The sequence below is a fragment of the Syngnathoides biaculeatus genome, chromosome 22 (genome assembly GCF_019802595.1).
Source record: "Syngnathoides biaculeatus isolate LvHL_M chromosome 22, ASM1980259v1, whole genome shotgun sequence".
NCBI lineage: Eukaryota > Metazoa > Chordata > Actinopteri > Syngnathiformes > Syngnathidae > Syngnathoides > Syngnathoides biaculeatus.
This window is the reverse complement of record NC_084661.1, coordinates 342,533-362,862: the sequence shown is the minus strand read 5'-3', so window position 1 is coordinate 362,862 and position 20,330 is coordinate 342,533. Positions and strand designations below refer to the sequence as shown.

The 20,330-nt window shown below is 42.5% G+C and overlaps 1 protein-coding gene across 1 annotated transcript in view; it reads right to left on the bottom strand.

Moving 5' to 3' along the window:
- rbfox3a (RNA binding fox-1 homolog 3a) overlaps nucleotides 1-20,330 on the bottom strand; it is a 332,844-nt gene that overhangs the window by 247,532 nt on the left and 64,982 nt on the right. Inside the window, exon 3 of the mRNA XM_061810158.1 lies at nucleotides 5,620-5,668. Within this exon, the coding sequence (XP_061666142.1) occupies nucleotides 5,620-5,641 (22 nt within the window). The 5' untranslated portion in view covers nucleotides 5,642-5,668. The remainder of the gene's footprint in view (nucleotides 1-5,619; nucleotides 5,669-20,330) is intronic.

Below are 20,330 nucleotides of genomic sequence, written 5' to 3'. Positions count from 1 at the left end.
CTGGGCTCTCAGGTGGCGCCCTGGGGATGATCCTGACCTCGATTGATTGGGTGGGATCCTCAGCCTCCATGGTGAAGGCACACTAATCACAGGATGTTACTGTCAGTCTTGCATGAAAAACAATGTCTATTCAATTCCATCTGTCCACAGGCACACATTCCTGGGAATCTTTTCATTGGGTGTGGGGCCAATCACTTGTTTTGACAAATAACTTCTGATTAAGCAAATTGTTTGTGTATCCCCCATTTATACTTTTGTTCTAAAAAATTATATAATTTACGTAGTTAATCTAAACACATTATAGTTCTATAGCCGGATTCACAACCTTTGTCCTGCATGCTTTGTTTCCTGTTCCTGTCCTGTGTTTTTTCTTATTTTGTTCATAACCAGCACTTTGTCTTTTGTTTTTGTTTTCTTCCCCCTCTAGAAACCTTATTCTGTTCAACTGATGGACTCTCAATAAACAGAAATGATAATATTAAAAAATATATATACAAAACCACAGAGGAATCCTTGAAACTGTGAGACTAAAACTCTTCTAGCAGAAATGGTATACAGAAAATCCATTCTGTTTGACCTAACAACTGAACGGGACAAAAAAAAAAGGCATGGACATCTTTACACCTACAAGAACTGCAAGTGGAAGACAATATAGAAACCAGAAATGTCTTTGCTTTACAACTGAAATTGCTTCCACTTTTTCGGGTTGTCTTAATATTTTTGTGTGTATCTCTGGGGATAACATACCATAGATACAAACATTCTGAAGAGGGTGACAGACCACAGCACAACTGATGAAAGGTAACAAGGTGCCATGTTAGCTTTGTTTTTAGCATTAGCATTCCTTGTCTACAGGTGGTGGAAAGATTTGCAAGAGGATAGAAAGTTTAATATATGGTACCACCTGCTGGTCAGATCAGTGCTTATACAACTGAACAGTAAAAGAAACAAAAGATTCCTGGAAACATAAAAAACAACTTGGGCCAACCACTGGAGTAAATGTTTGTGGTTTATTCAGTAAAATGTTTGAAATCTATTGTCTCACAAAGCAGCCAATTAAAATGAATATTCATTGAGAAATGCAACTCTCCTTTGGAAGCCCCAGGGATTTGCTTGGTGATTGTGATACATGGCAACTGACAGTCATCCCATTGCAGAGGGCAGTAACAAAAAGTGTGTGTGTGCTGATGGCATTGTGAGAGAGCGGCCCCAAACACAGCAGTAATTGGACATTACTCCTGAAGAAGGGCTAAAAGCATCTCGGCTACCCGTTGTGCTGACATCCCTCTTTTACTCTCATCACACCGGTTTCCATTTCCCTTCGCTTTGGCCGGTGCTGCTTTAATTGTAATGGCCTTTCTGGAAGTGTTAAAAGCAGCTCCGAGGCACTGGGCATCACTTTAACAAATATAAAGAGAAGTGGGGACATTTACACTCTCGAGCTGTCTGTGTTGCTGTGTGTTCACAATAAAAGGCAATAAAAGCCACACTGAGCACAGCCAGTGTCGATTGAACTTTTCGCTCTTTTGCCATTTGGAGTTTGTACATACACAAAGCATAACTAAACTGCAGTTATTTGAGATGTCTGCATATGCATATACATGTATGTGAAAAAGTGAACGAGGGAGCATGTGTCAGTTAAATAATAATCACAGTCATTTTCATTTCCCTACAGCCCCGAATGGTGTTTATCTGTGTTAATAATGTAAGGGTGCCTCTCCGGCTGCTTTGTACTATCATCATTAAGGCCAAGCTTGTATTTTTAATGAGGAGGAAACAAGCGCAGCTTTACTAACACTAACAAATGACTCTGACATTGAATTTCAACAATCAGCCTCAAGCAATCAGTGTCACTGGTAGAGTTTGGGTTAGTTTGTGCATTCAGTGATCAGTCATCAGGCAATAGTCATTGAACTGATTGTTTCCAATACATCTCTTTTCCTGTACAATCGTAGCATCTGCCTATGACACAAAATGTGTAACAATGGTGAAAAAAGTGTAGAAGATAACTTAATTGTGTGGCTGGAGCAACAACACCAGTCTAAATTAATCTTTGGACACAGAAAGACTTTATACTGTGAAGGCTTGAGAGATAATGTAAGCTTGAGGAAGCTTTTTAACTTGTTTTATTTTTAAAGTGGCAGTTGTAGTAGAAGTAAGCTATACTATTCCTTTTTACAGACAGTTTCAAGTAGAATATAATACATTTTGGATAGGTACATCTCCTTTGACAGAATTGCCAATAAATACTGTACACAGTATATCTATAGTTTAATCCATCCATTCATCAATGTATCCATCCACCAATCCATTTCCAACACCACTTATCCGAACTAGGGTTGCTGGTATGCTGGAGCCTAACCCAGCTAACTGCAGAAGATGAGAGGTGGGGTACACCCTGAAGTGGTTCAATCGCGAGATACATATAAACAAACAACCATTCACCCTCACAGTCACACCTATGGTAAATTTACAGTCGTCAATCAACCTACCACGTGTGTTTTTGGAATGTGGGAGGAAACTGAAGTACCTGGAGAAAACCCACGCAGAGACAAGGAAAACATGCAAAGTCCTCACAGGTGAGGACGGGTTTGAACATGCGTCCTCAGAATGCATCCTTTCTTGGTCAAGATTTGAGGCAAAAGGAGGAAGCATCATTGATCTGCATTCAAAAATGTGCATATAGAACTGTGACCACTATATCAAAGTATTTGATACATATACATGTATTGTTGCTATACTAATACAAACAGTCTATATAAATAGTATATTTACCTTATTCAGTCAAGTTTAATATCCCTTAAACCTACAACAACCGTTTGTAAATGCGTAAAAAAGGTATTAAACATATACTGGATATCAACACTGAAACTTTGAGGGAAAAAACACTAAAAAAACTATCACTTAATCTTATACCACTTTCCCTAAAATCTTAAGAACCATCTAAAGAGTGGTGTTCATCAATAGCAACTGTTTTATCTATACAAGAGGATTTTGGCTCATGCTAAAAATATTTTAATCAACCTAATATGCAGAAAATTAAATTTTCACTAGAAGCTAATTGAGGGAGTTTTGCTGTAGGGGGAAGATTGTTTGGGATACAGGGTTGTCTAAAAATGTTACAGTAACTGACAGTGTGGGGAAACTAACATAACTATTTCGCAATATAAAAAATAATGACAATTCTGGCTAACAAATGCAACACGCAATATTCTTTGCACACCTTTTTGCATGTCAAGCTTGGCCTTGCAAAACTGCTGCAACACCGATCTAATCAGTAACATCAATACCGTGGACAATATACAGTGCCATATACAAACTGTGTGTTCCATTTTCTTGTACAAAAACTGCAACTGCATGAAACTATATTCACAGTTGCTGTAAAACAAGGAAGGATGCTTACAGTCTACAAGACATTAAAGACATTCTGCTTTTGTGTTGCCGTGTTGTCAACCCTCAGTGTTCTTTCTCAACTATTCAATTACTCTCAAGTATAGTGACTCAATGAAAGGTTAACAACTCTTTATATGAATATTTTGTACTTTTTGTTGTACCATAACCCGTATAATGGATTTGCACCTTTGAAATGGGCCAAAAGTGTCACTGTCAAAAACTACATTATGGCTCATGCAATATGTATTTTAAGGCTTTCCTGTTTAGTGGCCCAAAAAATAGGCAGACGGAATAGAAATGTATACAAATAGCCACAGCACCTGATTTATAGCCAGAGACCGGCCACTCCGACAGAGGAAATTGCATCTAAAATTTAATGTCTGCGAAAAGAAAATCTAAAATCTGCACCAGTGTTTTGTGAGAACAGACCCAGAGGCGAAAGGAGGCAGAAAGAAACTTTGCCCCTCTGGTTATAATGTTACCATCAAAACAGTGAAACATAAAGAAACAAGTATTTTTTTTAATATTTTGTCAAAGTTAAAGTTAAAACAATAGCCAAAAGAATCGTAACAATTGATTTTTTTATTAAGTAGTTTAGTCATTACTCTTTTCAATCATATTTTTTATGCAGTTGTTTATTTAGGGTTAGGGTTAGGTGTTTTTTCTGAAGTAAATGTTTTAAGGAACTTGGCTGTGACTAACAATAAGAATAACTGGAGGGACCAGACTTTTGGAATTCATGCTTACAGAAAGCGCATGCCTATACTGAGTGTTGTTGCGCAATCTATTGGCCAGCTATTGTTTCGTCATCCCTTTAACATTTTGGGGAGGAAAAAAAAACTTTTAAAGGTACTTTTCATATGGAACAGGTTGCAAACCTCACTTGTCACACAGAAGAAAAAAAAATGCACTAATAGATCTAAATTAATGTCTCCCATTCACTGATGCTCATCAAACACACTGTGACACAAAACAGCTCATGCAAAATAATCTTCAAAACACATCTCATTGTGGGATCTTCAAAGGAGCCACAATTCTCTAACAAAGGTCTTTACTTTGAGTAGTGCACTACTTTTCAATTAGTTCCATGTCAGCGTGATTGGGCGTCAGAGCCTTGATGGGCCTGGAGGCCCGTTGATGAACGCCGATAGAGGCGAAAGCAGGCAGAGCCGTAATTGCTATTATGGATAGGGACGATGGTGCGGGTGTGTGTGCTAAAAGTCTTTTATAAATTCCTGTCACTCTTCTTTTTCAAGTTGATTATCAGACTTTTCTGGAATAATGTCGTACTTGGAGTGGAATGAGGCTATGTACTAATCTTTTTCCCCCTGTAAAGTAAAATATATTTTCAAATTGTTTTTGTTCTTTTACTTATTACAGTGGAATACTGTATATTTCTAAAATCATTTGAAACTTGCTAGTAACATAACATGCACAGTGTCTTGTCTATGCAAGTAAATAAAAAAAACAAAAAAAACAATGCCTCCTGGACATTAAAAAGATTTTCCACAGTGGTGTGCTGCAGAGTAACTGCATGCACTATGTATATTTCCACAGATCTAAGCTAGTTGCGATTGAGCTTCCCTTTTTGTATTAGATTGGTATCGATGTGTCGTGAGAACAGATGGCCACACCTACATCTCGGGTCTCAGTTCACAATTGCAAATCTAATTGAAATCATGATAAATCTTTTATGCTCAAACTATGTGTGTGGAAGTAGTGGTGTTGCAAGTGAGAAATAACACATTTCATTCCAAAAGGCAGGAAAGGAAGTGACATTCCATCATTAGGTGAGATAAAGGTGAATGGATAGATGGATGAGAGAGAGAGAGAGAGAGAGAGAGAGAGAGAGAGAGAGAGAGAGAGAGAGAGAGAGAACATGTCCAAAGGCATTGGACAGGTAGCAACAGAATTAGAGGCTTTTTTTTGTGGCGTTTAATATCCATTCATTGGCTGGACTGCTGACACAGTGAGAGCACTGCGGTAAGGATTTATAGCCACTAAGAGTGGGCATGCCCAGAACCCAAAGCACTGCAGTCAGCACATTCTTCCTCTGCGCATACACACACACACACTTGAAAAGACAGCTGGCTGTGCGCACACAGACACATTCACCTGGGTAGCTAGTAGCTGTTTGGATGCATGCATCAACAAACCCACTAGAGATGGGATAAGATTTGGAAGATCGTGTGCAGCAGAAGTAGAGATATGGATATACACACTCACCTGCCCAGCTGGGGGTCTCCATGTACAGCCAACTGGTCGGAGTTAAGAGCTTGAAGACAAACACAAGAAGAGAAAGAGAGGAACAGTTTAACTACCAGAGAGTCAAACTTTTGTGCCAATTTTTATTGCAAGATATAATTGATGTAGTCATCTTAAAACAAAAGATTAAGAAACTCTCCGCAAAATCTACTGACAATATGTAGCACTATGTGCAATGGCTGAGGTGTGAACATCTAAGCAAATATCAGGAAACATTTGGATCAGCAGCGCTTTAAGTTCGGGGTTTATTTGAGTAAATTCAGGTGATGGCAAGTGTGTGCCGAATTCCAGAGTGGCTCACTTAGATCAGCTGTGGTGGAATGTCACAATGACCAATGAACGGGGGAAAAAATGTAGTGGTACCTCTACTTATGAACGTCACTAGTCACGAAAAATTCAGGTTACGAAACAACTTCCAGTATGAATTAATTCCGTAAGTGTTTAAAATGTTACTAGTATTTGGTAAGAGAAAAAATATACCAAAAAAAAGAAAGCAGGTTGTATAATGTGCATTTCTTATGTTGTTGATTCCGCTAGCTGAGACAAAGAGAGGACGAACAGAATGGGGTACCTCTTGCTGCTGCTGTAACATGGTAATTAGTTTGTTGTAATGTAATGCAATTGTGATTAAAAATGTATATAGTGAGCACAAGATGGCGGCAATTGTGTGAATGTGAGCATTTCTTAAATGCCGGCATTAATCGAATGTGTTGCTCTTATTGGGAGTGAGTGAGAGAGAGAGAGAGAGAGAGAGAGAGAGAGAGAGAGAGAGAGAGAGAGAGAGAGAGAGAGAGAGAGAGAGAGAGAGAGAGATATGCAGTACAGAGAGAGTGTTTTGAGTAAAAAAATTCCAAGATTGATTAATGTTGCCTTTAGTTTACATGTGTGTAACACTAGCCTTGTTCTAGTACTCAAAAGCTTAATAAAATGATAATATTTTCTCATTCATCTTAAGTAGGACCAAATGTTAAAAGATTAGCAAACAAATAAAAGAAGACAGTAATAATACAGTAAAATTAAAGTTTTGTTTAAAGCTTGCAAAAAAAGAAGATGAAACTAGGGAAAACAAGTGGACACTAGAAGTACTAAATGGAAGACAATCTAAAATAATTGGAAATAAGTTGTGAAGAAAAATAACTGGAAGAAGACAAAAGGTCACGCTATTAAAGAGTAAGGAATTTGACAAATAACAGCAAACATAAATAGCTTTTAAGCAGAATTAATCAATTTACATTGCACAGCCCCCAAGGTCACTACATTTGCAACATATAATGTACTTTAATCAATATAGACAAATATCTATAGAAAATGCAGCGTAGCATTCAAACTAAAAAAGGCTTCTTGTATTCTTTTCTTCAACAGCAAGTCAAACAATTCCAAAGAAGGAAGGAAATAGAGAAAAACATATGGAGCCTATGACCATACTGAGAAAAAGTGATCAATGTTTAAAATGAAAAAAAAATGTATATTAGAGCTTCCCAACCATGCTGGAATTTGGAAAGCAAATCAGAACATTTAGAACAGTCGGTTCCTCCACTGTAAAACACCTGCCACTTGACAAATAAGGTTTTCTTGCCATCGCTTAACATCTAAAATTTACGACAGTTACTATTGTCTGCACTGAGGCACATCTTTCATTTGTATAATTAAAGGCATCACAAGACTTGGTGTGGCTACATTGGTCCCTAATAAATAGCAGGAGACCGAAAGACTAGATTCGTGCCATAGATATGAAATCAAATCAAACCAGATGTCATTCTGGCTGACCAAATGGAATGATGTCAGACATCACTGAGTAAACGCAAGTGATGTCACTGTGCTTACTCATGGGAACTACTGCCAAGTTGTGCAGAAGCTCAAGAAACATGATTGGGTTAAGTGTATTTATTATTATTGTGTGCGTGTGTGTGTGTGCGTGTGTAAGTGTGTGTGTGTGTGTGTGAGAGAGAGAGAGAGAGAGAGAGAGAGAGAGAGAGAGAGGAGAGAGAGAGAGAGAGACTAGTCGAGTCGAGGGGCCACCCTGCAGGTGACTGGGCCTGATTCCATTAACCAGCCAGTAATTTGACCTCCATTTAATCAAATGAACTTTAATACCTCCAATCAAATTACATCATCCTCATGTGTCCTATCACACACTGAGTAGGACCTGAAGGGAAGGTGGAAGATGTGACCGAATTTGCAAATTGAGTCCAAGTACTGCTTCAGCACAAAAGGGAGTGTTTCGAAAAAAGTGCAATAAATTCATGGTCTGCAATTTCCAAATATTTAAGATGCGAAAAGTCTGGGAACACAGTTTGCCAATAATGCCAATTCGAATGTACCCCCCAGTTTCTGAACTGAGACTGTACTCACCAGAATGGAAAGTTATTTTGCCATTAGTTACATTTTGGAAGAGCATTTCATTCATTAATCCCTCCATCCAGCCATTTTCTTAGCCGCTTATCCTCACAAGGGTCATGGGGAGTGCTGGAGCCTATCCCAGCTGTCAACGGCCAGGAGATAGGGCACACCCTGGACTGGTTACCAACCAATCGCAGGGCACATGGAGACAGACAACAGTCACACTCACAATCACACCTAGGGGCAATTTAGAGTGTCCAATTACTGTAATGTTTTTGGAATCTTGGAGGAAACCAGAGTGCCCGGACAAAACCCACGCCGGCGTGGGGAGAACATACAAGCTCCAAACAGGCGGGTCTGGGATCGAACCCGGGGCCTCAGAATGGTGAAGCCAATGCTTTCCAGCTGACCCACCGTGCCACCCTCCATTCGATTTATCTTTTTTTTTTAATAAACAGCGTAATGTGCATAATATGTATAACAGTTTATTACAGTTGTTGTTCTTTTAATGTATTTTTCAATTAGATTTTTTTGTTTTGTTTACAATTTAAATGACAGTATTTTGACATAACATGGGAAGCAAAAATTGAGGGGTCACTTGGCAGTTCTAGAAGTATAATAGGAAGACATGGCATTTCAATGTAATTTTAGATTTATGGGAACACAACTTCTGTTTTTGAACAATTAAGGGAAATTGTTTTTGTATTTTAGAACACAATTGTTTATCTAATTTCTATAGCAAGGCATCACAGGCTAACAAAGACAAAACCGTTAGTAGATGGACTATGTCCTGGTATCTTAACAATAATAAATAAATAAATAAATCCAATAAACTCTCCATCCTCTACAATCATTACCATCACCTCAAAACCCTTTTTGCATCATTTCGCCAGCAGGTGTCCAAGCACTGCAGCCTGACAAAATATTCTGGCAGTGCAAGAAAAATGGTTGTGCCCCCTGCAAGTATCTCAGCACCAACTTTACTAAACCGCACATACCAAATGTTAATGGAAGCTTCCAAATGTCACTGCAGAAAGGCCTGTTAAACATAATCACTGAATTGCAACGTGAAGTGATTTGCCTCATATCGGCTCGTAATCAAAAGAGAATGGCATAACTGACAACACGTAATTCAAAGAACAAAAGAGCACTCGTTTTGACCGGGAAAGAGAAAAAGATCATTATATTGGTAGAAACCGTAACAAGAAATACAAAAAGCATTCATAGATAATTAAAAGTAATATGATAATCAGAAAGAAACTATTAAGACAAAAGGTTGCAAAGATGCAGAGCTACAATATTAAAATCAATCATGTCATACGCTAAATCCCTCTGGTTGGGGATGAATGGGAAGAGTCATTTGCTTGAAGAGGGAGAAATGGTTGTTTCGTGCAGTTGGGGGACCACTTTTCGATTAGTAATTAGGAGGATAAAGAGCAGTGAAAGTTCCTTAAGGGTGGATGGTTGACAATGGAGCAAGAGAACACATCAAGCCCTTTTTCTTTTCTTTTATAGTATTGATGAGAGTACAGCTCAGAGGATGTCACCGTTTAATGCTGCGATGACGATTTTCCCCACCAGCTAATCTCATAGATTTCATCTCATTTCATTGGAAACTCCTTCACGACACGTAATAGGCCCTTTTATGTTCAAATACTGTAACTACATGCTACTGGCTGATGCTTGCCACTGATAAGGCTCCTCTTTGACTTTTTTAACCGAACAACATTTGATGACACTACTACTATTGTTACTCACCATCTTATTAGACATGTACAGTGAATACTCAGTTCTCGAATGTCCCCGTTCTCGAACAAATCAGTTTCCGAACGAAAATTTTGAAACTTTTTTTTCTTCTGTTTTTGAATGAAAATCGGCACTCAAACACCCTCGACAAAACCCGGAAAAAAAAAACGCGTGGCCCGACTAGTTGACCCACGATGGGCTTCGTTTTTGTTAATTCCAACGCTGCCGAAAAAAAAAAAAAACGGAAATAACGTAAAGCATGCTGCCCGACCATCTGACCCATGACGTGCTTTGTTATTGCGTATAACGCAGCCTCTGTACACAGACGTGTCCTGGTAGCTACATTCGCTGACTGTTTTTTCTTCCTATTGAGGACTATTAACCCCCAATCATGGCTCCAAAGAAATGACACTAGATAAGTTATTTGGGAAAAGAAAAGAACTTCCAGGAGAGATTTAATACAGTAGGTGATAGTTTTGCATTGCTTTTTTCTAGTGAATCTTAATAATGCTCTGTTCCATTAGCATTTCTGTATTTTTGTTTTGATTCAAATATTTCATTAACTCCAGTTACGAGTTAAAGTTTTTGTTACTTTTTGTATAAATATTTTTTTTCCCCTCATTATTGCTTGTTTAAAGTTATTCTGCACTTTTGTTAATAAAAAAAAAGTTTACAGGGCCGGGGCCGAGTCGCTACAGATACGGCAATGCACTCCCAGCCGAGCCTCCTCTACTACTAAAGCATACATTTTATGCGAAAAAGAAATATATTTATTAAATTAGTGTATTATGTAAAGTATTTCAACTATACATGTATTTCTACTATGCAGTTGATTATCAGGAAAAGCTAAAAAAATGTTTTAAAAACCAATTTTTTTTAGGCTTGGAATTTCTTATTCCATTAATTGTAAAGGGAAACATCGATTCTGTCATGATCCTGCCGCTTCAGCACGAGCTGTGCGGGTGCCCGCGCGGCTGCGCTAATTGGGAGGCACACACCTGCGCCTCATGCGGGCTGATCATCCCCTGTATTTATAGGACCTGGTGACGACTGGTCCTGCGCCAGTTCGTTGAGCTTTATGTCCCGTTCCAGCACTCTCGTATTCCTGATTGAACCTGTGTGTACCGACCTTCGTCCGTTCTCCGACCAACCTTGTAAGCCTGACTCCTTGATACTTCTGCCTGCGTTGATTGTTTCCCCGTGTACCGACTCCTGCCTGTCCGCTCATCTGTTCTCGTCGCCCGACGTCACAACTACCCCCTGCACCGGACTGCCTGCTCGATCCCCGACCCCTGCATACAATAAACGTGTCTCTTCTTGAACTACCTTGCGTTTTCCGAGTTCCTGCATTTGGGTCCTACCCCCGTTTCCGATGGGACGTGACAGAACGAACTGGCCATCACAGGACCCAGCAGGAAAGATCCGGCATCGGCGGGATCGACGCAAGGTAGACCGTCTCCCGGAGGACCAAGCCTGTCCAATCCGGGTAGGCTCCCTGACGTCCACAGCTCCCGTGTCTTACGGTCCGCCAGCGAGGTATGAATACGTCTCGAACACGACCCGTCCAGCTCCTCATATTCTTCTGGACTCTGGCTTTTCGGAATATGAGGAGGACCACGATTTGTTTGACCGGCTGGCGGAGTACGACTCCGATTATTCTGACTATGAATCTGCTCGTCCGATCTTTCATCCCAGTCAGTTTGTTTCACCTCCCTGCGTTTCCAGCACCCGAATGTCTTCACCCGGTAGTTTTAAGTACACCAATCCGTATGAGGGAACCCGGTTGGCCATCTACCCGGGACCTCCGCGTGGCGGCCAGAGGAGACGCCCCGGCCGGGCGCTCCCCGGTGCCTCCCGCAGCGTGGCAACTAAGACATTGTCCTCCCACTCCTCACCGGCAACTGTGAAACCGGCAGACCCGCAGCTGGTGGCGAAGCTTCCAGCCCAGAGGGAGGAGGAGTCGCCAAATCACGAGGCTTTCCGCCGCGAAATGCGGGCGGAGATAGAGCGGCAGAGCGCGGAATTGGCGGCTCTCAAGGCCCAGGTCCGGCAAGGATTGGCGAACCAGCCGAGCTACACTGACGTCGCAACGGCGACGGACTCGCTGCTGACTCAAGTTCACGTTGCCGTGGAAACCGACCCGCCCCCTTGCCAAGTGCACGTAGCTGTGGAGACTGACCCGCCTCCTCGCCATTCCCACATCGAGGTTTTGGCGGTTCCGAGCAGAACTCACGCGGCAGTTGGAACTGACCCGCTCCCGAGACACGCCCACGTGTCAGTTTCGACTGACTCTCCGCCTACTCAGGTTCACGTTGCCCTGGAAACGGATTCGCCACCGCGCCACGCCCACGTTGCTGTTTCAACGGATGCACTGCAAGCTCACGTGGCAGTGGGGACCGACCCGATGCCGCCTCACGTTGCTGTCCAGGAGGTGGCGACGTCTCCACAGCCGCTTCTCGTCCGTGCTCTGGAGTGGCAGTGGCGACCGGCCCGCGGACGCTCCACACTCCTGCTCTGTCGGCGACCGGCCCGCGGCCGCTCCCCGTTCCTGCTCTGTCGGCGACGGGCACGCCCTCACGTTCCTGTCCAGAAGGTGGCGACAGTTCCCCAGCCGCCTCACGCTCCCGTCCAGGAGGAGGTGGAGTTGGTGATGCTGCTGCTGCCTTCTCACGTTCCTGTCCAGGAGGTGGAGACAGTTACCCAGCCGCCTCACGCTCCCGTCCAGAAGGAGGTGAAGTTGGTGATGCTGCTGCCGCCTTCTCACGTTCCTGTCCAGGAGGCGGCGGCGACGGGGTCGCTGCCTTCTCACGTTGCTGTCCATGAGGCGGCGGCGACGGGGTCGCTGCCTTCTCAAGTTGCTGTCCAGGAGGGGGCGGTACTGGCGCCGCCTTCTCAAGTTGCTGTCCAGGAGGGGGCGGTACTGGCGCCGCCTTCTCAAGTTGCTGTCCAGGAGGGGCCGGTACTGGCGCCCCCTTCTCACGTTGCTGTCCAGGAGAGGGCGGTACTGGCGCCGCCTTCTCACGTTGCTGTCCAGGAAGGGACGATGGCGTCGCCGCCTTCTCACGTTGCTGTCCAGGAGGGGGCGGTACTGGCGCCGCCGCCTTCTCACGTCCCTGTCCAGGAGGAGCTGGGGAGTTCTGTGGAGCCACCCAGTAGCTGGAGAGACTTCGGGGTGGCGGTCATGGCTCTGGTCCTGCTCTCCATCATCTTCTTCGCTCCTGAGTGCGCCCAGCCGCTTCAGGACCTGGCCTCGTTGGCGACCAATCCCTGGTCGTCTTGCAACGACGGGGTGGGAGGTTCTCGTCCGGAGCAGTGGCCTGCCTCGTTCTGGTTCCTGCTTCGCCGTTTGGTTCCTCACAGAGGTCGTCCGCCCGAGTTGCCCCGTGGGGACCCTGGTGCTTGGCTTCCGGGTCGTCCTCCTGACCTGTCCGCCCGGACGCCTCGTGTTTGGTGGCCTGGATGGCCACCAGTCTGGGGTTCAGGGGGGGGCGTGCCCTCCTCCGGACCCCCTTCCGCCCACCCCTGCCTGTGTTATTGTCTGTTTTTTGGTTTAGCCACGTCTGGGAGCCGTGCCTTTGAGGGGGGGGGGTACTGTCATGATCCTGCTGCTTCAGCACGAGCTGTGCGGGTGCCCCCGCGGCTGCGCTAATTGGAAGGCACACACCTGCACCTCATGCGGGCTGATCATCCCCTGTATATATAGGACCCGGTGACGACTGGTCCTGCGCCAGTTCGTTGAGCTTTATGTCCCGTTCCAGCACTCTCGTATTCCTGATTCAACCTGTGTGTACCGACCTTCGTCCGTTCTCCGACCAACCTTGTAAGCCTGACTCCTTGATACTTCTGCCTGCGTTGATTGTTTCCCCGTGTACCGACTCCTGCCTGTCTGCTCATCTGTTCTCGTCGCCCGACGTCACAACTACCCCCTGCACCGGACTGCCTGCTCGATCCCCGACCCCTGCATACAATAAATGTGTCTCTTCTTGAACTACCTTGCGTTTTCCGAGTTCCTGCATTTGGGTCCTACCCCCGTTTCTGATGGGACGTGACAGATTCGGTTTTCGAACCGCCTTCTGGAACGGATTGTGGCCGAGAACCGAGGTTGTTCGCCGATAGTTGGTAAATGTATAAATCAATACAGATAAAGCCTATCTAGTTTCCAACAGATTTAAGCAGCACTAATCCAACCAAGGTGTATATTTAAATTTTCCCTCTCTCCTTGTCATTGTTATTTTTATCGTGAGTAACACGCTGCAATAATTGCTCCAAACAGTATTTTACTGCTTGTTTCTGTAACTCATTAAAGTTAAATTACAGCTGGCTTGGGTTTCCATTTCCTCTTCAATTAATGTTGGTCTCTTTCTGGTGAGGGAAGTCAATCCCTTATTCTTAAAGGGATTTTTGCTACCTTATTTGGTCATGATGTATATATATATATATATATATATATATATATATATCCATCCATTTTCTTTGCTGATTATCCTCACAAGGGTCGCAGGGAGTACTGGAGCCTATCCCAGCTGTCAACGGGCAGGAGGCGGCGTAAACCCTAAACTGGTGCTTGCCAATCCCAGGGCCCATCAAGACAAACAGCCGTACTCACAATCACACCTAGGGACAATTTAGAGTGTCCAATTTATGTATATATATATATGTATATATATATACTATTAAATCATCTCGTTATGTGAAACTTGACGTGCTTGAACTGGCCCAGCCTGTCCGAGACTGGTGGAGGCTGGACTTGGATATGACTTTTTTTTTTTATTGATCAAAATGTAAATATGCAAGAGTAATGTAATGTAAATATATTTTTTTAATAGTTTACTACAATTAGACTGTTGTTACATTTTATAAGTCATTTGGTTTTTAATCTCATGTATGTAACGCTTTTGAATGAAACATGCCATTAAAGAAATGTTTTCGTTTGTTTCCCGAAAATACTTGTTTGAAATAGAGTCACTTATGGCGTAGTCGTACACACACCTGACTTTCGTGCTGGCAGTGTGGGATCGATTCCGCTCAGTGATTGTGTTGATATCTGCCCTGTGACTAACTGGCGACCAGTTCAGGGTGTAGTCTGCCTTTCGCCCGAAGCTAGCTGGGTTAGGCTCCGGCCCTCCCGCGACCCTTGTGAGGATAAGTGGCATGGATAAGGGATGGATGGAGTTGTTTGAAACAAAACATTTTCCCCACAAGTGGTGCAACACAAAATTGCATTATTATGTATCAGTATCAGTGGGAAAAACAATTATTTGTACTTAGACTCAGTCTGGAAAAAAGTGTGATTGATGCCTCTCGAGAAATACGGCTCAGAGGACATGAAATCAAGATATCTCCACAGACCATTGGAAGCTCAAAAATAAACTAACTATACACTATGATGTTGAACTGTTACTTAAGGAGTCTGTGGTGCAAAAAAGGATTCAGCTGCTTTAGATACAGTAATCGTAATGGTTTCCTCAGAAGCGTGTGAATTCCATGATGGAATACCACAAGTTATGCTCGCACCTGATGACACTACCCAAATGGGAATACCATCAAAACCTTTTGGACTGCTGATTATTCCACTTATTCAATTCACTCTTTTGGGTCTTTTAGTTTGGTGTATTTTAAGTAATTCCAGGTCAGTCTAACTTTGTGGTTGACTGTGCCTACTTTCCGAAGACCCACAGTACACAGAATGGGCATTTCAGTTCCCACTTGCATTTATTGTGCCAGGTCCATATAAAAGCTTGATTGTGGCCATATACTCCAGTATGCTTGGCTGTGCGTTATGGCCACTGATCTTTATGTCTCTCTGCACAGGAGGAAGACCATGGCCTCAGCAAAATGTTGGCTACATAGGCATTTGTGCTCGCCTCGTGTGACTTTGTGAATGTGTGTTTGCATGAACTCCCGTATACCACCACCGCTGCCACCGCCAGTTCATCTGCATACATTCTCCCAGGGGATGCATACAATGGGAGCACTTAAATGAGGCATGCATAAATGGATGAAGTGCCTCTTGCATCTTACACAAGGCCTTGTGTGGGTTTTCCTAGTTGCGTGTTTTATTCTCCCTTCTTACATGCCTAGCGGTGGCAGTTAGGTAATTGAAAGCGAAATTGAGAGGAAGAGAAAGAGAGAAGAGGTTCAGATGTGAAGATGGAGAGGGGTGAGGAGAGAGGGTGAAACTCTTGCCATGAGAAACAATTAACCCCAGAAATAATTCAGGGATCAGATGTGCTGTAAACACCTAGAATGACAAAAGGGAATGGAATGAGTGCTTGAATGAAAGAATGTAACATGAAAATGTAATGAGTCCCACGGTGGCTACATCTAACAAAGACAATGCTGTATGTGTGTGTGCATGTGTGTGGATTTCTATTGAATTTCACTCCACCTCTGTCTTTCTGTAAACATCCGAGACCCTCAAGGTACAATGGGTGAGCGGGAAGCTGCCATCTCTGGTAGGGCGAACTCCATTTCACGGGTTAGTGGTACAGTGAACAATAACAGCATCAAGACTCTTGGCTTCATAAAACAGAGTAAAGCGCAGTTTCTATTGCAACTGTTTGTCCATTTTTAGCTCCAGCAATAAGTGTCCTCAATAGGAGGGGAGCCTTTTGAAACAACCGTACTTGACAGAGGAATAATCCCTGTGGGAAGAAACACTGGTGGACCCTGAAGTCCTTTTCGGCCCTTTACTATTTTACTGAAAAGATCACCGCAGACCAATGTGCTTCACTTATAAAAATTAAAATGTTACTTTTGTTTTCGTCATCAACAGCATTTTTTATCCATCAGTTTTCTACACTGCTTGTCCAGGTTATTTGCTCAACCCACCTTCCATGCATGTGTTTAGAATGAGGGAGGAAGCCAGAGTACCCCCAACATGGGAGAGGATGTGCAAACTTTACACCAGAGGGCCTGTGTTGACAATTGAACCTAGAATCTCTCAACTGTTTCAAAGGCTGGAAATTTTTTTAAATGAAATTAAAGATTTTTAGAATTATTTACCCACTAACTAAGTAACTACTTTATTAATAAGAGAGTACAGGAATATTACGTGTTCCGCCTGGGCTTTACAATATGTTTTGTTTTTACTGGTTGGCTACTGTCTCCATCAGAGTTACATTATTTAAAGGGAGTGTTTGCATTTTAAAAAAAAAACCACAGTTTGATATTTGTTAAAACTGTAGGCATGACCTGACAATAGTACATGAGTAAAATGAAAACAACAAATTTGTAGAAGAATGCGTGGCCAATGAGATGTCAATGAACTATTTTAGCAGCAGCAGTACATCGTCGCAGGGAAGGCATGCTTACTTATTGCTGAAGCAGTGATTTCATGTATTTTTTTCCATTAATTTTGTTTAGGATGTGAAAAATGTAGGAGCTTGCCGCAGATTTAACAGCTCTTTTAAATACAAAAAAGATATTTAATAACTGTATTGCATATAAACACACCCTAACACTAATTCAGCATTGAGTCATGTTTACTTACAATATTAAACTCTACCTGCTTTTGCTTCAAAACTAAATAAGTTTGTGGAGGCATAGATTTTTCCCCCACAGAACTATACTTTCAAAAAGGCTACGTAAACATTCTATACAACCTCGGTCAGTGTCAAAACTGCTGATCTGAGAATACACTACGCTAGCATTATCAGCTTGTGTCAGTGGTGGAGGGGAACAATGCAAGACTAATGGGCGAGAAGTGAAATTAATGGTTGTGCGCGCATATTTGCATGCGTGTGTGTGTGTCTGCGTGTGTGCGTGTGTGTGTGTGTGTGTGTGTGTGTGTGTGTGTGTGTGTGTGTGTAACAGTCATTGAGCTTGTTACCTAAATTCTAACTCAAGCTAATGAATTCAGCAAACTCTGTATTAATGCACCTTGTAAGTGCCTTCAATTTGAGCTTTAGCGCGAAAATCGTACACTGCAGACTATAAAGCAAAATAATTGTTTGGTAATACACATGAAACAAATTGCCTAATAAAAAAAGAAACCGTCAAGTTTCCTTAAATTTGAATTCCAGCAATATCTGAATTAATCATCCTTATCATTATGAGGACCCTTTGCCTCAGGTTGACCATCCGCTGCAGTCACTGTTAGCACGATTGTTTTTATTAGAAACAGCATTACGGTCAGATGTAAACAAAACACAATATCATAAAAAGTGGCAGCGTGATGGGGCAACTAGTTAGAGTGTAGGAGGTAGGAGGGTTCAATCCCGGCCCCACCTGTTTAGAGTTTGTATTTTCTCCCCGTGGATTCTCTCTAGGTAATCTGGTTTCCTCCCACATCCCAAAAATTTGCATTAATTGAAGACCCTAAATTGCCCCTAGGTGTGATTGTGAGTGGGAATGGTTGTTCGTGTCTATGGTCCCTGCAATTGGCTAGCAACCAGTTCAGGGTGTACCCTGCCTCCAGCCCCAAGATAGCTGGGATGGGCTCCAGGGCTCCCGCTACCCATGTAAGGATAAGAGGAATGGAAAGTGAATGAATGAATAAAAAGTACAACAAATTTGTGCCATTTTAGAAATTCGGTTAACTCTGGCATACTCTTTCTCCTCCCTGCCCTCTCCCTTGCAGACTCTAGATTTCGCATTGCATTCTCCGTAAATTAAGGTATCATGGGCGAAAAAGTAGAGCCAGGATTTATCAATTGGTCCCTTTTTACATGGAATTCAGCTAAGTGGGATATTACTGGGACCAAAGTGAGCGTTCACGTTGATGCAGCTTGGCCAATTAAAGTACTTGTGTTACAAGATCACCAATTCCTTTCAACACAAATGCCTGTTAACAACACCGGCCCCCTAAAACTGACAGTGTTTCCTCTCTGTTGCCATGTCAGAATATTAACTTCCTGGTTCAATTTCAACCTACCTTCCGGCATCAGGACCTTACACAAAGAAAAGCAACCGAGGAAATAGCATTAAAATGCTGGCTTAAATGGCCACTTTGAAATAAGATGCGGACTGATCCGAACTCATTCGTGGCCAAGAAGATTTAGAAAATGTCATCACTTCATAAACTGACATTATATCACCGCAGTTAGACAAATGCGTAGTAAGGCCACACTAGGAAAGAAACAAAAATATCAATGACTATCAAATTACACAAGGAAAGTCATAATTGTGAAATGAATGCCTGAATTCCGACAAACCTAAATGTCACAGTAAGATACCAGCAGCTGCTGGTTCATTCTTCCATTTCTTTTTGTTTTTATCAACCTGCTTAACCATTCACCTCATAAAGATTATTTGAGTTTAAGGTTGCATAAAGGGCTCATAATCTGAGGTTGATGATTTAATATGATGTGTCAGTAGGATGACCTTTCCCTGTCGGTATAAACTTTCTGCTGAATCACTGGAGCAACAACTTTTTGAGTGGTGTAAAACATGTAATGAAAATACCAAAACTCTACTTTTGCATCAAGTATTTTCCATTTGTACTGCATGTGATGTTTTGGAAAGCCATATTTAATTATTGGTGCATGTTTAACATGATGGCTTTGGATAGCGACTGGTTGCAGGACAAAGAGGCACAAAATGCAGATGAAGTGAGTGTTGGGGATGATGTGTGTGAAGTTAGATGGACACAAACCAAGAGAGAACAAATGAGCCCTGAGCTGGTCACACAGGATTCCAAGCACTTGCACTGTGTATGTGTCTGTGTGTGGTTTTAGGACATCATTGTGCTTGAGAGTGTGTCTGTGTCAGAGATGGAGAGGTGGGTCCATTCACATTAAACACCCCATTCCGCTGACAATCGCAAAAAGAAACCAAATGGCCCCAGACACAACACTACACGAACACTTTCACACTCCTGCTCTCATCCTGCTGCCTTTGCTTTATTGATTCTTAAATGACACTGGAGTCACTGTCATGGATTTGCTGTGAGCACTCTGCTGGCCTGGTCGGTTTCATTAAATCTACAGCAAAACAACACTTAACATGGAGTCTAAAAGTGTGTCTATTTTCTCCGTTGGTATGCTATTTTTTTTATTGCAAATCTTTACTTTCTAGAGTAAAAGGGTGACCATAATAGGCAATTAATATTTTCTCCACACATAGAAGAGCAAATGGCCTTAACGTTATGATTGTGATTCACTGGTGATTTGTTACTGTCAGTGCAAATAGCGACTGGGAATTTAGACAGTGAGTCCGACCGCTAGTACTGTTCTCTCTGGAATGTCACAGTCCGGAAAGTTACTTATAAATATTCAAATATACAAATGTGTTGTATCTGACAGTGACTTTTATTGATCAACCTCCATTAGTTTGTTGGCCAGCAGCCTGCTCTTCTCTTTTGCTACTGCATTGCAAATTCTTGATAATCTTTCCCAATTCAAAGGGAGTCAGACAACTTCTAAAACAGAGTTAAAAACTTATTTACCGCGATGTCCAGTCAACTTTACCCAAAAAAAGTATGTCTTGGAAACTCAAAGGACCCATTCGTGTTCAAGAAGACTGCTCCTACACTAATGGCACTCTCTCCAGAACTCTTCACCCAGCTGCCCTGAGGCATTTAATACCGTAGTAGTGGCAGGGAGTAGCAGCTCAGAACGGCCATGCTGGCAAAAAACAATTCCCAC